The sequence below is a fragment of the Leptinotarsa decemlineata genome, unplaced genomic scaffold, assembly GCF_025532065.1.
Source record: "Leptinotarsa decemlineata unplaced genomic scaffold, Ldec_3_MD MMD2_P_RNA_scaffold_9, whole genome shotgun sequence".
Lineage (NCBI taxonomy): Eukaryota > Metazoa > Arthropoda > Insecta > Coleoptera > Chrysomelidae > Leptinotarsa > Leptinotarsa decemlineata.
Genome location: NW_027412536.1, coordinates 13,211,905 through 13,231,119, shown reverse-complemented (window position 1 = coordinate 13,231,119; position 19,215 = coordinate 13,211,905). Strand labels below are relative to the sequence as shown.

The window sequence follows — 19,215 nt, the reverse complement described above, 5'->3', positions numbered from 1 at the left end:
CACTCTGCCTTATTTTTTCTTGTGAGGTTACCTGAAGCAAGAAGTTGACAAACAATGGTATTCTCGTGATACAGATCATATTGAAGTTGAAAAAAATCTGTTTAAAATCTGTTTTTTCGTTAACCAGCTGTCGCCTCCTACGAACGACAACTCTCGAAATTCGAAACTTGTGCGAGCTAAGGACTAACAAGGTCGTACCTTTTAACGTGTGATTTCTAACACGGGTTAGAAACACATGTTCACATAACGGACGATTGAGTGAGTGAAGCAAACCAAATAGTGGTACCTATTTTCCATCCATCTAAGAGGATTTTTTTAGTAATTTGTTCAATTTCAGTTAATGTTTTCGTTATTCATCATAATCACCCCGTCTGAAAGTATCTGTGATGTAATCGAAGGTGGAAGTTTCCAAGTTTGTTGTCTGGAGAAATATGTCCAATAAGAGAATTTTCGAATAGTCTATAGTTTCAAATTATTAAATTGTCTTGAAGATTTGGGTTGTCGAAAACATACTGAGAGAGTAAGTGGAAGTACCCAAGTCACGCCCCAAGCATTTCTCAGCCTTTCTCTAAAATAGGAATATAAAAAGTGCTCGTGTCATCATAATTATATCGTAATCGTAACTTTCGATTTGAGTATACCTGTGTTGAAAGAGCGTTTTCGTACTCTCAATAGATTGTCACAATTATCAACAATTTGTTGGACACGCCTTCAAAAATAACTGCTACTAATGCTATCTCCAATAATTTCATTCCATAAATAACAGTAATTTGTTCGGGCAGCTGCTGTTTTAGGATTTGTTGTAACATTCAAGTACTAATGAGCTTGTTTTTGCTTATATAGCGATAACAGCTTCCATAATTTACACAAACTCGACAATTATTATAAAATTATAGTTAGTCGACATCATTTTTGTACCAATATCTCTCTGCACAAAAACATTTATCAAATTTAATAAAGCTATATAAGTGTTTTATGAATTGAATCGAAAGCGAATAATATTGTGAATTATTATGGTCATCGTTCACATGTTCATGAGCATCAATTACTAGTTTATACTGTTATGATTTTCGGTTGATCCGGCAAATAATGAAAATCATTACATCATGAGAACTTTTTAATGTTATTTGAAAATTAATCGCAAAGAACTGATTTTATTTCGAATTTTAGCATTCTATATGAAAAGTAAAACTGAATTCGTTTCTAAATGTACAAGTTCTGAAGTGTGTTGAGGCTTATAACTATCCAAATCAGTTGAATAAAATGAAGAAGCAATCATGATTTTAAGCAAAAGCTTTTCAATTTGATAAGAAAGTCCTGAATAAAATTCAAAATATAAACAAAAACATGGAAAAAATATATTCATTCATAAAACAAAGCCTTCATGTTTTTATTATAATCTGAATGATAGGAAGAAAAACTTCCAAATATATCTTTACGACAATAGAAATCCTATCCTGAATATATATCCTATCCTTATATATATAATAATATTTCAGCCACTAATGGATATTCTCCGCTTCAAATTGTAGGAGCCAACATATTCCAAGAAGTGGATGAATAACTAATTTATTCCTCGTTTGAACTGCACAAGATGAACATACATTTTTCTTGTGTATTACGTTCAAATGAATGTATTTGGAAATTATTGAATCAATTTGAGGATTATTTTGAGTCATACATATTATTCTACTTCATTGATTTTGTAGTCAATTTAGAAAAATAATCATCATTATTGGTATAACCCTATTTTTTATTGACCTGAATCTGAAATTTGTTTTGAACATTGGATTTGAACCGCTGGACACTAAATCCATTTGGAAAAACGTTGTCAGGAAGTTTATTCCACATTAACGCAGTTCTCTAAACGGGAAAGTTCTCAAGCAGTTAAGTTCCAGGTGTATTTCTGATATGTACCGGTCTTGGTGGAATCAAATGTGCCAAATCACTTGAACACTTTTCGTGAAAGTATCTATAGAAGAGACATACAAATTATGTTGCATTTCGAGACCTTGCCAAAGCTAAATTCAACTAGACAACTAGAAAAACATTAATGGTTTTTCAAGTTCTAGTAAGAAATAGTATATTTGTAGTATCATTTAAAGACGACTGTAAAGTTATGAATTTGCCAATTGTATGATTTATAGTGAAAATCATACAATAAACTGTAATAATGAGTTTTTTTATGAATTTGCTCATCTGTGATAGGCTTCGAAGGAAGATCATTCCTGCTACTTACTCAAAGTAACGCTAAAATAATTGACGTTGTTTACAATGTTCCGAGAAAAAGGCATTTTGTTTCAAGATTGTCCTCTGGTGCCCTGACAAAATACCCAGTTACAGAAGAGAGTAGAAGGGCACACATGGTCTATGCTATGCTATGTAGGAAAAACAGTGAAAATACTAAAAGACTAGTGACTAATTACAGTGTAAAGGACACATCTTTAAAATAAGCGTTAGTTTCTAGTTAAATTTTGTTCACTGCCAACAGAACCAACAAAAAACCTTATAAAAGTGTCAATAAGTTTCACAAACAAATTAGTATATGAGTAAGAGAAGGGGATATATCATACGAATTGTTCTTTTTTTGTTTTAATATTTCCGGATCGTGCTGCTACCTATGGACCATAAAACGAAATACTTGGAAGTGTGCCATACTCTTATAATTTTCAAAATGAATAAACATTTAGTATATGTTTAACTCATTCTAATAAAACCTTCATTTTCTCAAAAAGTTGATTTTGTAGCATGCTCCTCCTCTTACTGAGGCACTCAATTATAGTTTCGAGGAAATTCAACCTTTGGTACGGAAATAATGAATGTGGCAAGTGAATAACGATCTACAGCAAGCGATCGTGAAAAAAAGATCGTCATTTCAAAAAAGTTTTAGTGAGTTCCTGAAACACTCGATTATTCGACTTCTGATTGACCGTATCTAAAAATGTAGAATGATCGGAGAGCGAAATTTGTCTCATTTCCCAAGTGACATTTTTCGTTTGTGAGCAAAATAAAAAGAAGTTGAATTTTGTTTGGAAGTTTTGTATTATTCAGTTTCACGTTATTCATTATCACGATATCCTTGATAATAGTTTTGAACAAGTTGTTTTCAGGTGTTTTGCGAGACTAATCGAAATGAGTGAAATTCCAATTAGTCTCGCTTTCATGTTGTAAACATATGCCTGACGCATGATATCTGGTGAGTAGATTTTCGCGTCTCCAATCAGGCTGGTTTGGAACAGTGTTCCAATCTTTTGAGAAGCAGCCTTTGAAATTCCAGCGACATGATTGTGCCACGACATATTGGTGTCCATTTTAACCCTCAACAAACTTATCGCCGCAGAAAGCGAAATTGTCTGTCCTGACATTATAATATCCGGTTCGTGGACATTTATCTTTTTGGAGAAAACCGATGCCTGGGTTTTTGTGGCATTGATTTGAACCTGGTTAGTTTCACCCGAATTCGAAATAACTTCTAGATCATCATTAAGATATGCAACCTCCTGCTGTCGGTGAAGATGTGCATCAACAGCCGACGTCCTGGAATCCAGATGGAACGACGAGACAACCGTGGTTGGTTTTTTCGAAAAGTTGTTTATATACAATAAAGACAGGGGTTGGAGACAATATGTATTTCTGGGGAATACCAGCGTTGATGATAAAAGTATTCGGAGACATCCATCGACAGCCATTTGCAGGGAACGTTCTATCAGGAAGCTGGAGAGCCATACACAAATATTATCCGACAAGCCATACCATCGAAGTTTGTCCAGCAAATCCTCATGCCCCACACGGTCAAAGGACGTTTCTCGATTGCGTTATTCCAAATATGGGTGACATACGATAGAAGGTCGCCTGTTGATCTTAGTTTCCGAAAGCCATATTGATGATGGCTCATTATGTTGAAGCCCTCCAAATATTTGAAGATATAGTGGTTTTCGGCTTTCTCCATGATTTTTGATATCATTGATAGCAAAGCTACTGGTCTATAGTTATTTGGAAGATTTTTCTTGCTATTTTTTTTGGAATAGGCTGAATACGAGCAATCTTCCAACAAGAAGTAAAACCTCTTTCTTGAAAAATAGGTTGAAAAGTCTGCAAAATACTGGTGCGAATTCATTTGCGCAGTTTTTAGGTACGATGACGGGACTTCAGGACCAGACGCCTTGTTGATATTGAGCAGTTTCAAAATTTGCCTGACTAGACGTTGTCGAAAAGATATTCCGGCATTGTGGATTCTGGTGTGATGCATTTCCCAGAAAATCGACTGTGAAGTGTAACGCAAATGTTTCAGCTTGTAGATTTGCTTTTTCTATGGCTGTAACTATTTCACTGTCTAATGGTTTCTTCGTTTTCAACGAGTTCGTTGAACACAAAATACTGATGACAGCTTCAACTAGTTGGATTAATTTTACTTTCTTTCTTGTCCACTTCCTGCTTATATGTTTCATCAACTCGATATCTCATTTGCAAATTGTCAATAATAAATCATGCCGGGGCAATTAAATCACACACGAAGATTGTTTGAATGTATTTGGTATTTACGGAGAATGTGATAAGTTTTTTCAAGGACACATGATACATTTGCGACACGATTTCCGAAAAGAAGTTTGCCTATATTTTCTTTGCCAAATACTGGATTTCTGTTGTCACTTCGAATGAATGATGAAAATTTCCGCCACACCTCCAAACAAGAAACGACAACTTTTCACAACTCCAAATTAACTTCAACTATGGCGAAATTCAAATTCAAAACAAGCACTGTTCCCAAACACCATTACTGTAATACTCTTTTCGACGTTCGTTCCACCAACCAAGTTGGCGTTTTCAGGAGATGAAGTAAACTATAAATGTTAGTTATTGATCATGCTTACTTCATTTTCTACAGACGCCAAACGAGTTGGTGAAAAGCGCATCGAGAAAAGTATTTCCGTTCTGGAATTTGACAATACTACTTGTTTTGGATTTTTGTCATGGTTATATCACCCCGATTGTGATGATAGTTAATTATTGTATGATATGTTGTAATATGATGACTTAATATTCTCTGCTTTGCCAAACGGGCGACAGTTTATAAAAGGATTATGCACTTCATTCGCGAAACAGTGGGCTTGGGAATTGAAAATGTTTATTATTTCTGGATGGATAACAAAAAAATTAAGTGATATTATCATTTTTTATTTTCATCCAGCAATATTTTGATATTTTTCTGTTGCATACATCAGAAAGGTTGAATGATTGGTTATTGAATCTCAGTAATGATTAGAGTTTAGAATGTGACACATCAAGGACAGTGTCACCATACCGATCATCAGATACACTAAGTGCCAAATAAAATTACAAGAAACTCCAAAAAAGTCGTCTCATGACAACGAATAGAATGCTGAATTCCAGGAATATTCTCTTTTATTTCAATTTAGGCCTCTCCTAATTATAACAAGGAATCTCTCACCATATCGCGGCGTCTTTGCCTTGACAAATCTCGATTTGATTCCTAGAAGAATTAATAATAGCTGCCGAATAGATGGCCGCTTGCTGGGAGGCCAATTTTACGAACTTTCCATTCTTTGGTTGGGACAGCATTTCTTGAATTCTTTTCCCGGCGATTTTTACATTTGGTAATGCTTCTTCGTTAAATAGCCTTTAACAAATGGGGTAATCAGAACTTTAATGTTTACAAATAAAGAAGATCGAACCAAGAATTTGAATATTACGAATGCATGACTGTCTCAACTCTTTTTCCATCTTTACCTCTTGAACAGAAATTGGTCAAAATCAGGGCATTATTATAGACAGAGAAATTGATTATGTTAGGAAGCAAATTATTTTTTAAAAGTTGCAACATTTCTAATCCTTTCTAGTTTTTTTTATAGAATTCACTCAGTTTGATAGTAACGGGAAATTAGAGGTACACTGTAAAACCAAAACAGATATTAATAGAAAGAGTAAGATAGATGAATAAACTTGTAATGTATATCTCTTCAAAGAAGATTACAACCAATGTTTATCGTTTATAATGCATCTGAAAGGAACAGATGAGTTCCGTTGTACACAAATTCTGTAGAAACTTTGATGTGAAATATATAATATGAGGAAGGTATATGCTACATAATTCTATTTATGTTCAGAATGTCTCAACAAGACTTCTTTAAACGCGATAAACTCTACCAAATGATTCCAAAACAAGCACTGTTCCCAAACACTCTTCTCAACTTGCATTTCAGCAGGGTTCCACTTCTGATTTTCACTGAAGAATTGATTTTCACACAGTTTTTACCAATGGACGGTGTGATTAAAAAGGAATATTCATGTGTAAACTTCATTTCTGGGCGAAGCAGGAACGAAAACAGGGCGAGTCGTAAGCATAGTATAAATGGCTTCAGATCACCATTCAAAAACCATTATTTATTACCTGGATTTGGTCTTGGGATAATTTGGTCGAACCAAAGTTGATTTTCAAAACTATCTCTGCAGCTTAGTTATTCACTTTTCCGGTAGTATCTTTGCCTTCAATTGGATCTGTTCTCTTACAAATGCAGAATCAACTTGAACATTCACCTTTTTGTCTAACATTGTCATTTGAAATATCTCTTAATATATCTTATTTTTGTTTCAGATCACCCAATTAAAAATTGACAACAATCCATTTGCGAAGGGGTTCAGGGATACTGGAGCAGGAAAGAGGGAGAAAAAGTAAGTATCAACTTTAACATGACAAAGTCCATTGATTTATGGCAAAATTATCTATGAAATGTGCACCGATATCAATAAATCACTTTTATTGAAAACTATCTGAGAAGCATATTCTAGCAAAATATTTTTATTAAAAAAAATACACCATGATCACGCATCTATGAAAAAATGTGTTATGTTTCTATCGGAAAATAATTTTTCGTTATTAACCAAACACAATACTAGAAATAGAAACGTACTCTCGAATATGAGACAATGCAGAGTACTTTTTTGTTAAATAAATATTAAGCTTTCATCATAACCATCTATATTACTATAATATTCTATGTCAATCAGACATGGAAAAAAACTAAAAGTTATTTCATTTGGATAACTCAGTATTAAATGATTAAAACATTTAGATCGAGTTAAGAATGCCTACTTCAAAACGTTCTTTTACTGATATTGGAGGATAAATTTTCCATAATCTGATGTCAGATCACATTTATTAACAAATAGTTTACTTTGACATTGCCCATGAAACGTGACATTGAAGATCATTTTTGATGTGAAATTCAAGGATAGATACATAGATATAATGTATTTTTCCGATCAAAAACGGAAAAAACGTCTGATTTTGTTACTTGTCACAGTCTTAGACATCTCGTTTTCAAAGAGGAGTGATTCAACGTTAGAATGTTAAAATTCAAAAATGAAAAGTTCTCAATGCAAGGAGTAAGAATAAATTGAATATGAAATTCCATTTACATTGATTGATCAGAATAAAGACACATTATTATTATTATTATTTATTTATTCACAACTTCACCAAATACACTTATTCTAGATTTTTTTTTATTCTCCACTGATAAAGAAATTACTACTTCTATGCATGTGCATATAGAGATTCATGAAATGTAGCACCCCACGTTTCTTTAATTAATAATTTCCTAATTCCGAGCAATAAATCTATGATGGTTTATGAGTCAGTGCCACGCCATGCAGCGCTATTTGGTCTGCGATACTTGAAAAGGTTACCAACTGTCATTATCGTAGTAGTCGGTCAATTAACCCCGTTATAATTCTCCAGGATCGCCACCCTTTGTTCGACCCTTCGTCTGCGAAATTGTGCACCCCACGCTTAGTTTCTCTCCGTGTGTATCAATTGCCCAGATCTAGGAGCTGAGGTGATCAGAGGCGTCCAATACAAAATGCTAAGTAACATCGGGAAAAAATATGAAGAGATAACATTTTGGGGCCATGGCCAGATTCCACCTCAAAATGAGATTGTTGCTACATTTACTATGTTAATGTAATATGGAAAATACTCATATGCTACCCATTCTAGTAAATGATTGCATCTTCTGAAACCCCAATATTTTGTAGAAATACTACAATTTTCATATATATTCAGATTACAAAAATAGATACAATAGTAATGTATCCTATCCAATATAACAACACCACTTGTTCCGTCGTTCCATTTGGATTCCAGGACGTCGGCTGCGGATGCATTTCTTCCTAGACAGCAGGAGGTTGCATATCTCAATAAGGATATAGAAGTAATTTCGAATTGGGGTGAAACCAATCAGGTTCAATTCGATGCCACAAAAAAGCAGGCATCGGTTTTCTCTAAAAAGATAAATGTCTCCGAACCGGATATTATAATGTCACAATCATACAATTCCGCTTTCTGCTCCGATAAGTTTATTGGGGGTTAAAATGGACACCAATATGTCTTGGCACAATCATGTCGCTGGAATTGCAAAGGCTGCTTCTCGAAGTCGTAGAAAACCAAACATTTTCTCTCCCAAAAATAAATCACTCCTAAAAATATGACCCTTTCAATTTGAACAAGATACTTCTGGCAGGTATTTAATCAAATGAGCGAATGAATGTCATTACGATGAATGTCATTTTGTAATGGTTCGAACAATCTAGAACAAAATCATTTCATATTGAGGATGGAGTTTTTTTGTCAAATTCTTAAATCTACTTTCACGTCTTTACGCGTACATGAACACTGCATTTACTGAAGCCAACCCTTCAAGTGACCAGGACAAAAAATATCTTGAAACGGACCATACATAATTTTCGCCAACATTTCAGACATTTCATTCGATAGCAACTTTTTCTGCTGGCATAGCATACGCCTTTTTTGTAACCAATATTAATGAGTTTACATTTTTTAGATGCCACTTTTTGCAATTATTTCGATATCGAATAACTCTAATGAAAATGATGCAGCATGCATACGCCAAATATTTGAACATATTTGTTCAATCTACTTCAAATTCATAAACACGTACTCAATGCTAGAGCGTTTGAAAAAATTACTGATAAAATCAAGCGCCATGTAATACTTTGCAATTACAATTATGAGCAGTCACAGTCACCATTTTCAATACCAAATGGAAACTCCAACGCGAAATTCATAATTGTTCAAAACATATACATGTTATTTTCAGCAACTCTAGTAATAAATTTCGAGTAGACAGACTGACGTCGAAGTATTTTATCTGAGTATTCATGTCTCATTAGATCATTTGATATTTTTATAGAAACTACCTTATTTCAGAATGTCGTAATTGCTGTGAAACATCTCATTTGGGACAGAAAATGAGGTCACAACTGTCAGTTCAAAGTAATTTCAGGAGAATAATTATCCTTCTTTATTATACAACTAGTACTATGTTGCTGTATCGCTGCTGTTTCAATGTTTTGACAGAATCAGAATCAACTAACTTAGGTGTGCGCAGCATGAAAGCAGTGCTTTCAAAAAATTGTTCTACAGCGCCCTCTAGTGGTGAGTTACAGAAAAATTGATACCCTAAAAACCCTCTCTATGAAACATTACTTATATATGTCAAGTTTTATCACGATCGGTTGAGCGATGTAGAAGTTTATCATTCACCAACCAACCAACAAACATCCATTTTTATATGATTGTACAATTTACAAAAATGAGATGTTGAAAAAAAATTACAAAATTGAAGAAACTAAAAGTTAAACTTTCCCTCGGTTATCTTGAAGGCGCGATTTTGTTCCATCCTTTACATAAAAGAGGACGTATGCTTCTCCACTCACAAGCGACTTTGGTGAAATTGGTGACACGTGTGAATCGTTGTATTTGTGCCACGCGCTAGTATACGGGTGTCTGCAGTATGCTGTATAATGTCCTCTGTTAGTAGTCCCACTGTGATTTAAAAGTGCATATAGATTATAACAAGTAGCCACATTTTCTCCTGCAAAATTGTCCATATCCAATCCTTCTAGAGGAAATTCGATGACATCATTCAATTTGCCTCTATTTTCAGTTGTAGAGAATCTTTTTAAATGTATTACTAAAATATAGGGAAACTTGTGGATTGATAGGGACTTTATGCATTTTCTCCTTTCCTTGCATTTCGAACACGTCGGTTTTTCAATTCCATCCAAAGTTTCTTCTCTTGTAAAATAATCTAAGCATTGCCACAAACTCAATTGGTCGGTTCTTTGTGGTATGGAGAGAGACAAATCCCAGAAAGGATCAAATGTTACTGAAGAGTATCCACAGTGTGTGCATTTCATCGTGGATTTCAATTGGCCAACGAAATTATCTACAATCTTAGAGTTATGCATCCTCAAATATGTGAGCCATGACTCTTGTGCATTTCCGCTGTCGCTCAATTTTTCGTCAATCTCCGTTAAAAGATAACGGAGAAACTCCTGGGCGTCTTGATGGGAATTACCCATGAATCGAGGAGCAAAACTTTGAATCTGATTTTTTAAGGAGGCTGTATTTACTACTTTATCAAAAGAATCTTCTGACCACAACTCCTTGATGACTTCTGCAAACGATTTTATTAAAGCACCCTTCATACTAGAAATACTAGTATTGATATCTTTCATGAATTCATCCTTTTTCAAATATTCCAATAACCATCTCGTATTTGATAAACATTGAATTACGCTGTTCATGAAACAGGTGTTACCAATATTTTTTAAACCATTTAACCCAAAGGTTTTGACTGAAGAATTTATCACTGAACAATCCGAAATATCTTTGAAACCCATTTGAGAATTTTGCTGAGATAAAGTATTTTTTTCATTTGCTTTTATTTTAATTTCATTAAGTGGTTTCTTATTACCTCTCTTTTCTATATAAAATTGGTTTTCAGGAATCAAGTAAATTTCATCAAGTTTTTTGGAATCAGGGAGAGTACCGAAAAACGAAGCTGCATTTCCTCTTTGGATGGCAATACTAATTTTCTGAATGAGAAAAGATGTGGCTCTTGATTCGTGGGTTTCATCGGTTTCTGCTACCTAAGACCATCCAAAAAATATTTCAGAAGAGCATCTATTTATCCGCATTCGATGTAATTCGCTAAACAAATTAGCATCATCAGGATATGACAAAGACTAATTTTTACAGCTATGTCAATGTTCCTAAATGCATCTATAGTTGAATCATAACCATAAAAAATGAGTGTCATTGAATTAATTTCTATCATTTTAATATTGTTGTAGATGTTATTTACCCCCTGATTCGCAGCTAATCTTCACCTATTTCATAACTTATTGTACAATTCACTTGTCTTCAAAGGTGATAACATTTTGGTCGATAGTATTTGCTGAAATGATGTATCTATTGAAAAACTTTTTCCATAAAATTCAATCCTTTCGTTAGTGTTTAGAAAGCGTACTGACTTTGAAGATCATTTCTATTTTGTATTGATGCAACGAACTCTAAATGCAACATGAAATTTCTCAACGCCACTGCCTATTCCATGTAAACAAAGAAGAGCGCTAGTGAAAAACTTGTTACGACCTCTGTAATCAATCGACAGAGGTTGAATTGTCACGGAGGGTTAGTACAAGCTCACATTTTGATCAGAAAAATATTTCAGAAGAGCATCTATTTATCCGCATTCGATGTAATTTTTTCCATTTAGGAATCAGCGTCATAATAATTTCGAATCGCACCTAAGTCACAAAAGAAAATAAGAGTGCTATGTATAATAATGGATGGCGTGTGTTTTCATGAATCAGTCGGTTGTATTTAACTTGTCCTGATTGTTTGTTTGGGCCTAACTAGTGGAATAGTAGTAAACTTCGGAAAAGTGCAAATTCAAGATGGCCGCAGCTACAAAATGGCGGATTACATATTGCCTTGTAATACTGAGACACCAAATGAACTAAACAGAATGAGAAGAAACTAAAAATTCCAAAATAAAATAATTAAAAAAATATGTTTAACGGTTTTATTGGAAAAAAAGATGATAATGATGTAGATAATGTAGATAATGATATGAACAATGATCAATACCGTAGTTTGGTGTGGAGAGTGGTGTGATGACTGCTACCTAAGACCATCCAAAAAATTTTTTAGTTTTCAGTACATTATGTAAATTATTATTATTTCTTTCAATAAAACCGTTTAACATAATTAAAAAAAATAATAAGTATTATTGGAGTTCTATCTCAACACCAAACCGTTATTTTTAACACTTCGACACGTGTTTCAACCAACAAGTGATCATCTTCAAGAGAAATATTGAACAAATTTTTTTTAACTTATTTTATTTATTCTTAGCAGCGATCTGACCCGACTCTTGCACCGGTAGTAGAGTTAATACTGTTCATGAAATGCCCAGTATGTGATCAGTATGGTAATCAACGTATTCAATTTGGTAGGGATTAAATCGTATCAGTCTAAATAACTTTCCAATTATCATTATTTAAAAATCAAAATGGGTATAGCAAGCTTAATATCTAGTGAATCTTTTGAAAACTTAATTCCACACCAGAACAAAGATACTGTTTCTCGATCTGCGTTTCGCTAAACAAATTAGCATCATCAGGATATGACAAAGACTAATTTTTACAGCTATGTCAATGTTCCTAAATGCATCTATAGTTGAATCATAACCATAAAAAATGAGTGTCATTGAATTAATTTCTATCATTTTAATATTGTTGTAGATGTTATTTACCCCCTGATTCGCAGCTAATCTTCACCTATTTCATAACTAATTATATAATAGTGTGAATAAAGGATGTTGTGAATGAGACCTTCATCACCAGTCATATATCTCATTTCAAATTTTTCGATTTCTAAACTTTCGAATTAGTTTGACCAACATACTGTCGTAATCCTCAGTTTATTTCATAAATCCCAGATATTTTTTTTCCATCGCCTTTCGGACTGCCCCACACTTATTGAAGTGTGTAGCAGTTTCGAAAGCCACTTCCATATTCAGTTTTGAGAATTAGTCTTTCTGAAAACTCGTGGATTCAAATTTCTCTTCCTAATTAACTCATCCACTATGTTTGAAGGATACCCGTTACTTTCTACTTGACAACTTTTTTCTTGATATCATATCTTCTTTTGCTTAAGGGAAACCTGGCCAGCCAATGGAGAAGAAATTGTAGTCTAGTCATTTTTTGTTATGGCCAATGATGGAAAGTAATCGAACTCTTCTTTTGCATGTCTATCAATGAATCATACATATAAACCTTCCTCTTGAATGATTCCGTTCATTAGTGAAAACCGTTTTGTAGTTTTCGCATTCAGACAGATAGTAATAATAATATCAACTGCTTTTATGAATTAGATAGTAACAATTCATGTACGAATTGTTCTGGCTCATTTCAGTGTCTAATACAGGTGCTTTACACCACTTTTTCTGATTATGGATGAAACTTACCCTAATGTAACAATATGCAAAGTAAATTCATTACTAAGTCACTTTCTGTACTGACCTGTCCTAACCCAAGTGCCACTATCATAATCAACATTTCAATAACATTACTAAACCACCAAAAAAAAAACTAGTAGGTATTTCTCATTCCATTTATCTCCGTCACTGGCCATACTAGCATCGCTTTGCATTTTTATCCGTTCAGCGAGATAAAATATTCCTCTGTCACGTTCTTATTTCTCCGAAAAGTTTAAATTAAAAGGCGGCCGCAAAATAAAGACACAGAGGGTGACAATACGGCTTAACAGTATCAAATTAGCAGTGGCATTTGCAGAAGGTCAAAAAGGGTGATCCTTGGCCGGGTGGGTGTATCAAATTTGCATTTACAGTAAGTGATATGCATACATTACTGTACCAACTGTTTGGTTTTCGTAGGGGTTGTATTTAATTCTGTTGTTTCGGATGCCGCAAATTGGCTTTAGAGTTGGAGGAGCTGATGGAAAGCTTTACTTGAGAAGAAAAACTGGATCTGTGGGATCACAGACAAAAAATGCTGAGTTTTTGAAGGTTGTTTTCTCAAAAGTGTTAAAAATTATCAGCTCGTATATTATTGATAGTTCTCATCAGCTACTTTTTGTTGTTCTAACGTGTGAAAACAAGTTGTAAATGAAGAATATGAATTGTGATAAGTGTGAATATTTTATTTGGTTAATAGACATGAATAGAACATTTCTAGAAACTACATGGTAACAATATCGTAAATACTTGTGGATGCACTGTTTGGAGTCTTTGGTGTAGTAACTCCAGTATCGTAAACTGTCTGGTTGAAAATGTATACTTGGGAATTTTTCTTTAAAGAAAGTAAATCAAAGATATCATGATGGAACAATCACACGTTAAAAGGTAAGACCTCGTTGATCCTTAGCTCGCACAAGTTTCGACTTCTGAGGGTTGTCGTTCGTAGGGGTGCGACAGCTGGTTAACGGAAAAACAGATTTTAAACAGATTTTTTTTGAACTATAAGGATAATATGGAACATTTTCAATTTTATTCACTTTCCATAATCTGAGTGGGGTGATGAGGTTTTAAAAAAAAGTTTTCTCTATAACAAAGTGAAGAACGATTTCCCATCACATGAGAGAATTTGATGGATAGATTCAACTAATAAAATAATAGAATGAAATTGAACAATCACCAACTCAACAGTTATACTGATTCGTCAGCCACCGATATCTATCCGATTTACCTGAAAAGAAAAAATTAAGTGGCTATAGGTATGATGATAAAAATCCTTTCAGTATGCACATATAACCAATCAAGCACGAGTAATAAACAAAAAAAAAATCATTTATAACATAATTTGTTTTGATGCAGTCACGTCGGTGAGTCAAGACCAGTGAAATTTTGCAAGAAGAATACCGATAATATACTGTGAATAACTCAAAACTTTTAGAGCATCGACAATGAATTGAGAATAGAACAATATCTGAATTATTAAGGTGGAAACTCTCAAATGTAAACCATATAGAAAGTGACACAATGGCAACAAACTGATATAGAACAACATACCCTGTACTACATAATTCATATTTCCTTCCACGTCATTTTTAAAAAAATCTCGAAAAGTATCATTACTCAAATTTGGTGTTTTTTTTCAGTTTTTGAAGGTAAAAATATTCAAATCTTCAAGTATTCACTCTGTGGTCGTTTTCCATTACATGTTGTGGGAATCCTCTGGTCTACGAAATCGGATATAGGGATCGTCTTTCTTGAAACGGGTCATTATCATCTATCCTGTTTGACCAAAATACCTTTTGTTACGTCTTCACAGCGTATTTTATAAATCCCAAACTTCTTCGTTATCTCCATCTTGCCTATCAGTTGCTCAATATTTGTTAAAGTGTGCGAGCAGTTTTGGAAGCCACTTTCCAGTTTAAACGATTTGTGTATATCAGTTGATATAGAAGAATAACTTGTGTTGCACTGTTTGGAACCTTTGGTGTAGTAATGAATATTACTGGAGTTACAACACCAAAATAACGGTGTTGGGAAAAAACTCCAGTAATATTCATCATTACTTTTATTCAACAGTTTAATTCTTATTGTTTTACATAAAACCGATCAGATTCAAAATCAGAAATACCTAGTTTCCCATCAGTAGTAAATGTCATATTTAGGCAAGCGCAAGCGGAAGTGATTTATTATTTTTTTATTTCGAAATTGCACTGCTATTATTTTGAGTTTCGGAACTAATATCTAATAATTTTATTCTATCTATTGTTACAGGCAGGCTATGCTGGCTCAAAGGCATTCTGACGACAAGACTTCACATCCGTTACCAGCTCGAATGTCAGCTGATAGCAGCACCGTCTCCAAAACCGACGATTCTGAATTAGACGTGGTCGGAACAGCGGATAGTCCGAGACCGTCCCTGCATTCATCTACTCCTGTGGCGTCCTCTATGAACCATTCAGGTAGCTATTACATAAAGATTGTGCTATATTGATTGCACAGTATCGAACGACTTTTTATCGTCGATTACAAAAAACTACTGATAACTAATTAATGCTGTGTATTAACATAGTAGACTCATTGGTTTCTTTTTTTTTCAGGAGCGGAAGATGACTCGATTCGCAGACGGCTCCACGACGACTCTGGTTCCGAGAGCAGCTGCTCGGAGTCTCCTGGCAGTACCGCCTTCCGACCACGGCCTTCTTCTCCCAAAGATCCTTCCGCCGGTCCTTCAAATCCTTCTGGCGAATACCCCTCCCCTAACATAAGTGTTGGTCCTCCTATTCACCCGCCGCCGCATTTACTTCCCTACCTTTACCCACATGGCATGTATCCAGGTGCAGCGGGGCACTCACCTTTTGGCCCTCCTTTGAGTCTCTTCACTGGTGCGCATAACCCTGGAATGAATCCCAGTTTGCTCTTCAACGCGCAGCTAGCGCTTGCAGCTCAGCATCCCGCACTATTCTCCCATTACCAAAACCTAGCTCATCCAAATCCTCACGGACACCACTTGTCGCCTACTTCTCCTCTGCACGGTCACCTCAAAGGGGGGCATCGTTTCACTCCCTACACCCTCCCCAACTCCACGACGGGAGTGAGTTCGTCACCTCTGGGCAGTGCATTCGAAACCGTCACACCCAGCTCTCACACAAGAAGCCTCAGTAATTCCCCCTCGGGAAAAATGAGGGCAAATTCGCTCTCCCCGCCGATGAGACCAAATACGAGTTCACCAAAACCGGAATCCGCGAGCTCGCCAAGTGATCTGAAGAGTATAGAAAAAATGGTGAATGGTCTCGACGTGAAACAGAGCGAGAGTTTGAGTGATAAATAGTGATCTTAAGGAGCCATACTGTTTTGTTCAACCGTACTTTATATATTAATTCGACGACTCTCAATTAATTAGATTTCTTAAGAAAAAAAGGCTTTCCAAAGTTGATCCTTCGAAGAAATTCTGTGTTACCGAAGTTGAACGGATTGCCATGAAATTAGACAATGGTAATTGACAATTAGCTAAAAACGGTCCTATTTTTACCTAGGATGATTATTTAAAATATTCCATGGCGACCTGTTAATATTCCAAATCAATTATCGAGTTTGGAAATTTCTATTGCGCAGTATTTCCATTCCTGATGCAACATACGGTGACTGACATAGTGGACCTGTGATAGACCCGTGAGGAGATGTAACACTGTTACCAGGGTATTTCTGTTATGTTGAGAGTCGGTAAACTTCAGGGTTTTCGCCAATTCGAAACATTTTTTCTGATGAATCACTTCGGAATTAGCGAAGACTTTGTATACGGGGTGTTTTTGCAATAAATATGAAGCTCATTAATCATGTTCCCTAATCGAATGGAAATTTGTAAAATATAAATTTGAGGAGTTATATATTGCTCTAAAGGATTTGAATATATAATTTCCACAAGTTAGTATAATACCGAGTCGAACTGCTTTTTCCTAAACTCATCAAGTACAAAAACAAAATATGTGTATTTGAATCAATGACTTATTGAATACCGCAGTTATTTTTGATTGATTTTTATTGGTGCTCCTATTTTTAGTTCCAGGCACTAAAAGTTATACCACATTCTTCACGTTGTATGGTATGGAAGAGATGCATATACAAATCGCTTATTGGAAAAATCATAACAATTCATTTTCCAATTTAAAATGAAAATGAAGACAAAGAATAGATTTTATAGTTCTGAAACTCTTTAATCAACCAACGTAATTTCGTTCAGTTTATCTTGCAAGTCACAAAACTCCTACATTCTTGGGGAATTTGTATTACAATATTATTCCACAAAGCGGTGTATATTTCTCTCAATGAAAACTCATAGCTTATAAACAGTAGCTGGTATTTTATAATTTTTAGTGCCATTAGAGTGATTTTATAGACTGTACTCTTTGAACGTACGAACCTATACTTTGTTCCTTTTTTGGGTATTTCAAATTTGTAAATAATGCTTGTAAACTTAAGAGTGTACATAACTGTTCTTGTGTTACAAAGATATGTAAATTGTATATTATCATTCACTGTATATTATAACTTTACATGAGTTTAATTGGTAATTTATTCCGACAATTTTACATCCCAATGATCATTAAAAGATTATTGAGAAAAATACAGTCAAGCTCACTTGATTTACAAAAAGTTGCAATTTCTGTGGTGTATCTACCATTTTGTGTAAATAGTTTGTTTATTTCTGAAGATTCTGTATAAACGCTTTTATGTTCACGTTGAGTAGTGCCAATGATATTGAGGAAGAAAAGAGAATATTTATTATTTATGTTGTACTTTAGTTTCAAATTGTTCGTGTTGGTACTACTCAAACAAAATATTGAAAGTAGCAAATGTCAAGTGTCTTGTGTATATGTCGTATAATTTAAGAATAAAAATAATATTCATATGAACATTAAACTGATTTTGATTCATCTACCCTAACCAACTAATTTATGTATTTATAGCAGCAATACAATGGGCTTCCGTTTATCATTAAAACTGAATGGAAAACAAAGTCAACCTGTGCTAAAAATATAACCTTTTCAATTTGAAATTAAAGTTGAAGTTCATACTTTTCATCATCATCATTTAGGTTGGCGAATGAAGTCTGCCTATAGCATGCAGCCAACTGCGACCCACTGACGTTCAGTGTTTGTCAAATTCAACTTTTTTTTTTAATCGAAAAAGTGCATTTCTAGATCGAATTTAACAAAAAGTTACTTGAAAAAGTTGTGTCTACGGCAATTTTATATCCATATGCCAAATTTTATGCAAACTTTATCTAGGATAAAGTTAACGTTTTGCTTATTTTTGACAGATATCCCCTTTATTTTAAAAAACAAGTTCGGTTAATTGTCATCAATTCATGTATACATAACAAACTCATCATGGAGTTCAACTTTCCTGATAAATTTTTACTCATACGGACATTTTTAGAGAGAAATTGAAAATGTGCTATAAAAATTTCAACATGACTGGTGCAAAGTTTCAATCACGTGACTATTTCCTTAAACAAACCTTTGATTTCGAAAAAGCAGAGGCAACTAAAAAAATGCAAACAATTTCGAAAGAACTATTATTATTATTATAAATTTTAAACAACAATAATATTATAGAAAATACAAATGGGTACAAAAAATTACTTATTGATCTAAATCAGGTTGTCAAACACTTATAGTTGACTCTATTTATTGTAAGAAGATATGTTTTTATCTTTCGTTTGAAGCTTCCTAATGGCAGAGGTTTATATTCAATGGGTATCCGATTATATGAGTAGGCAATATGGCAAGTAATATATCAGCTAAATAGAGAAGTTTTATGTTGTGGTATTGTTAAATGTGTCCTGAAT

General features: G+C 34.2%; 1 protein-coding gene across 7 annotated transcripts in view; it reads left to right on the top strand.

Moving 5' to 3' along the window:
* The window catches only part of LOC111505585 (T-box transcription factor bifid), a 658,624-nt gene extending 640,340 nt beyond the window's left edge, over positions 1-18,284 (top strand). For 5 of the 7 annotated variants that reach the window (XM_074170651.1, XM_074170650.1, XM_074170654.1 and 2 more), the window contains 3 exons: positions 6,614-6,690; positions 15,633-15,826; positions 15,965-18,284. In XM_074170651.1, coding sequence (XP_074026752.1) covers positions 6,614-6,690; positions 15,633-15,826; positions 15,965-16,695 — 1,002 coding nt within the window. In that variant the 3' untranslated portion in view covers positions 16,696-18,284. The remainder of the gene's footprint in view (positions 1-6,613; positions 6,691-15,632; positions 15,827-15,964) is intronic. The other 2 variants (XM_074170655.1, XM_074170652.1) reach the window with 1 other exon arrangement.
* Positions 18,285-19,215: the final 931 nt, after the last annotated feature.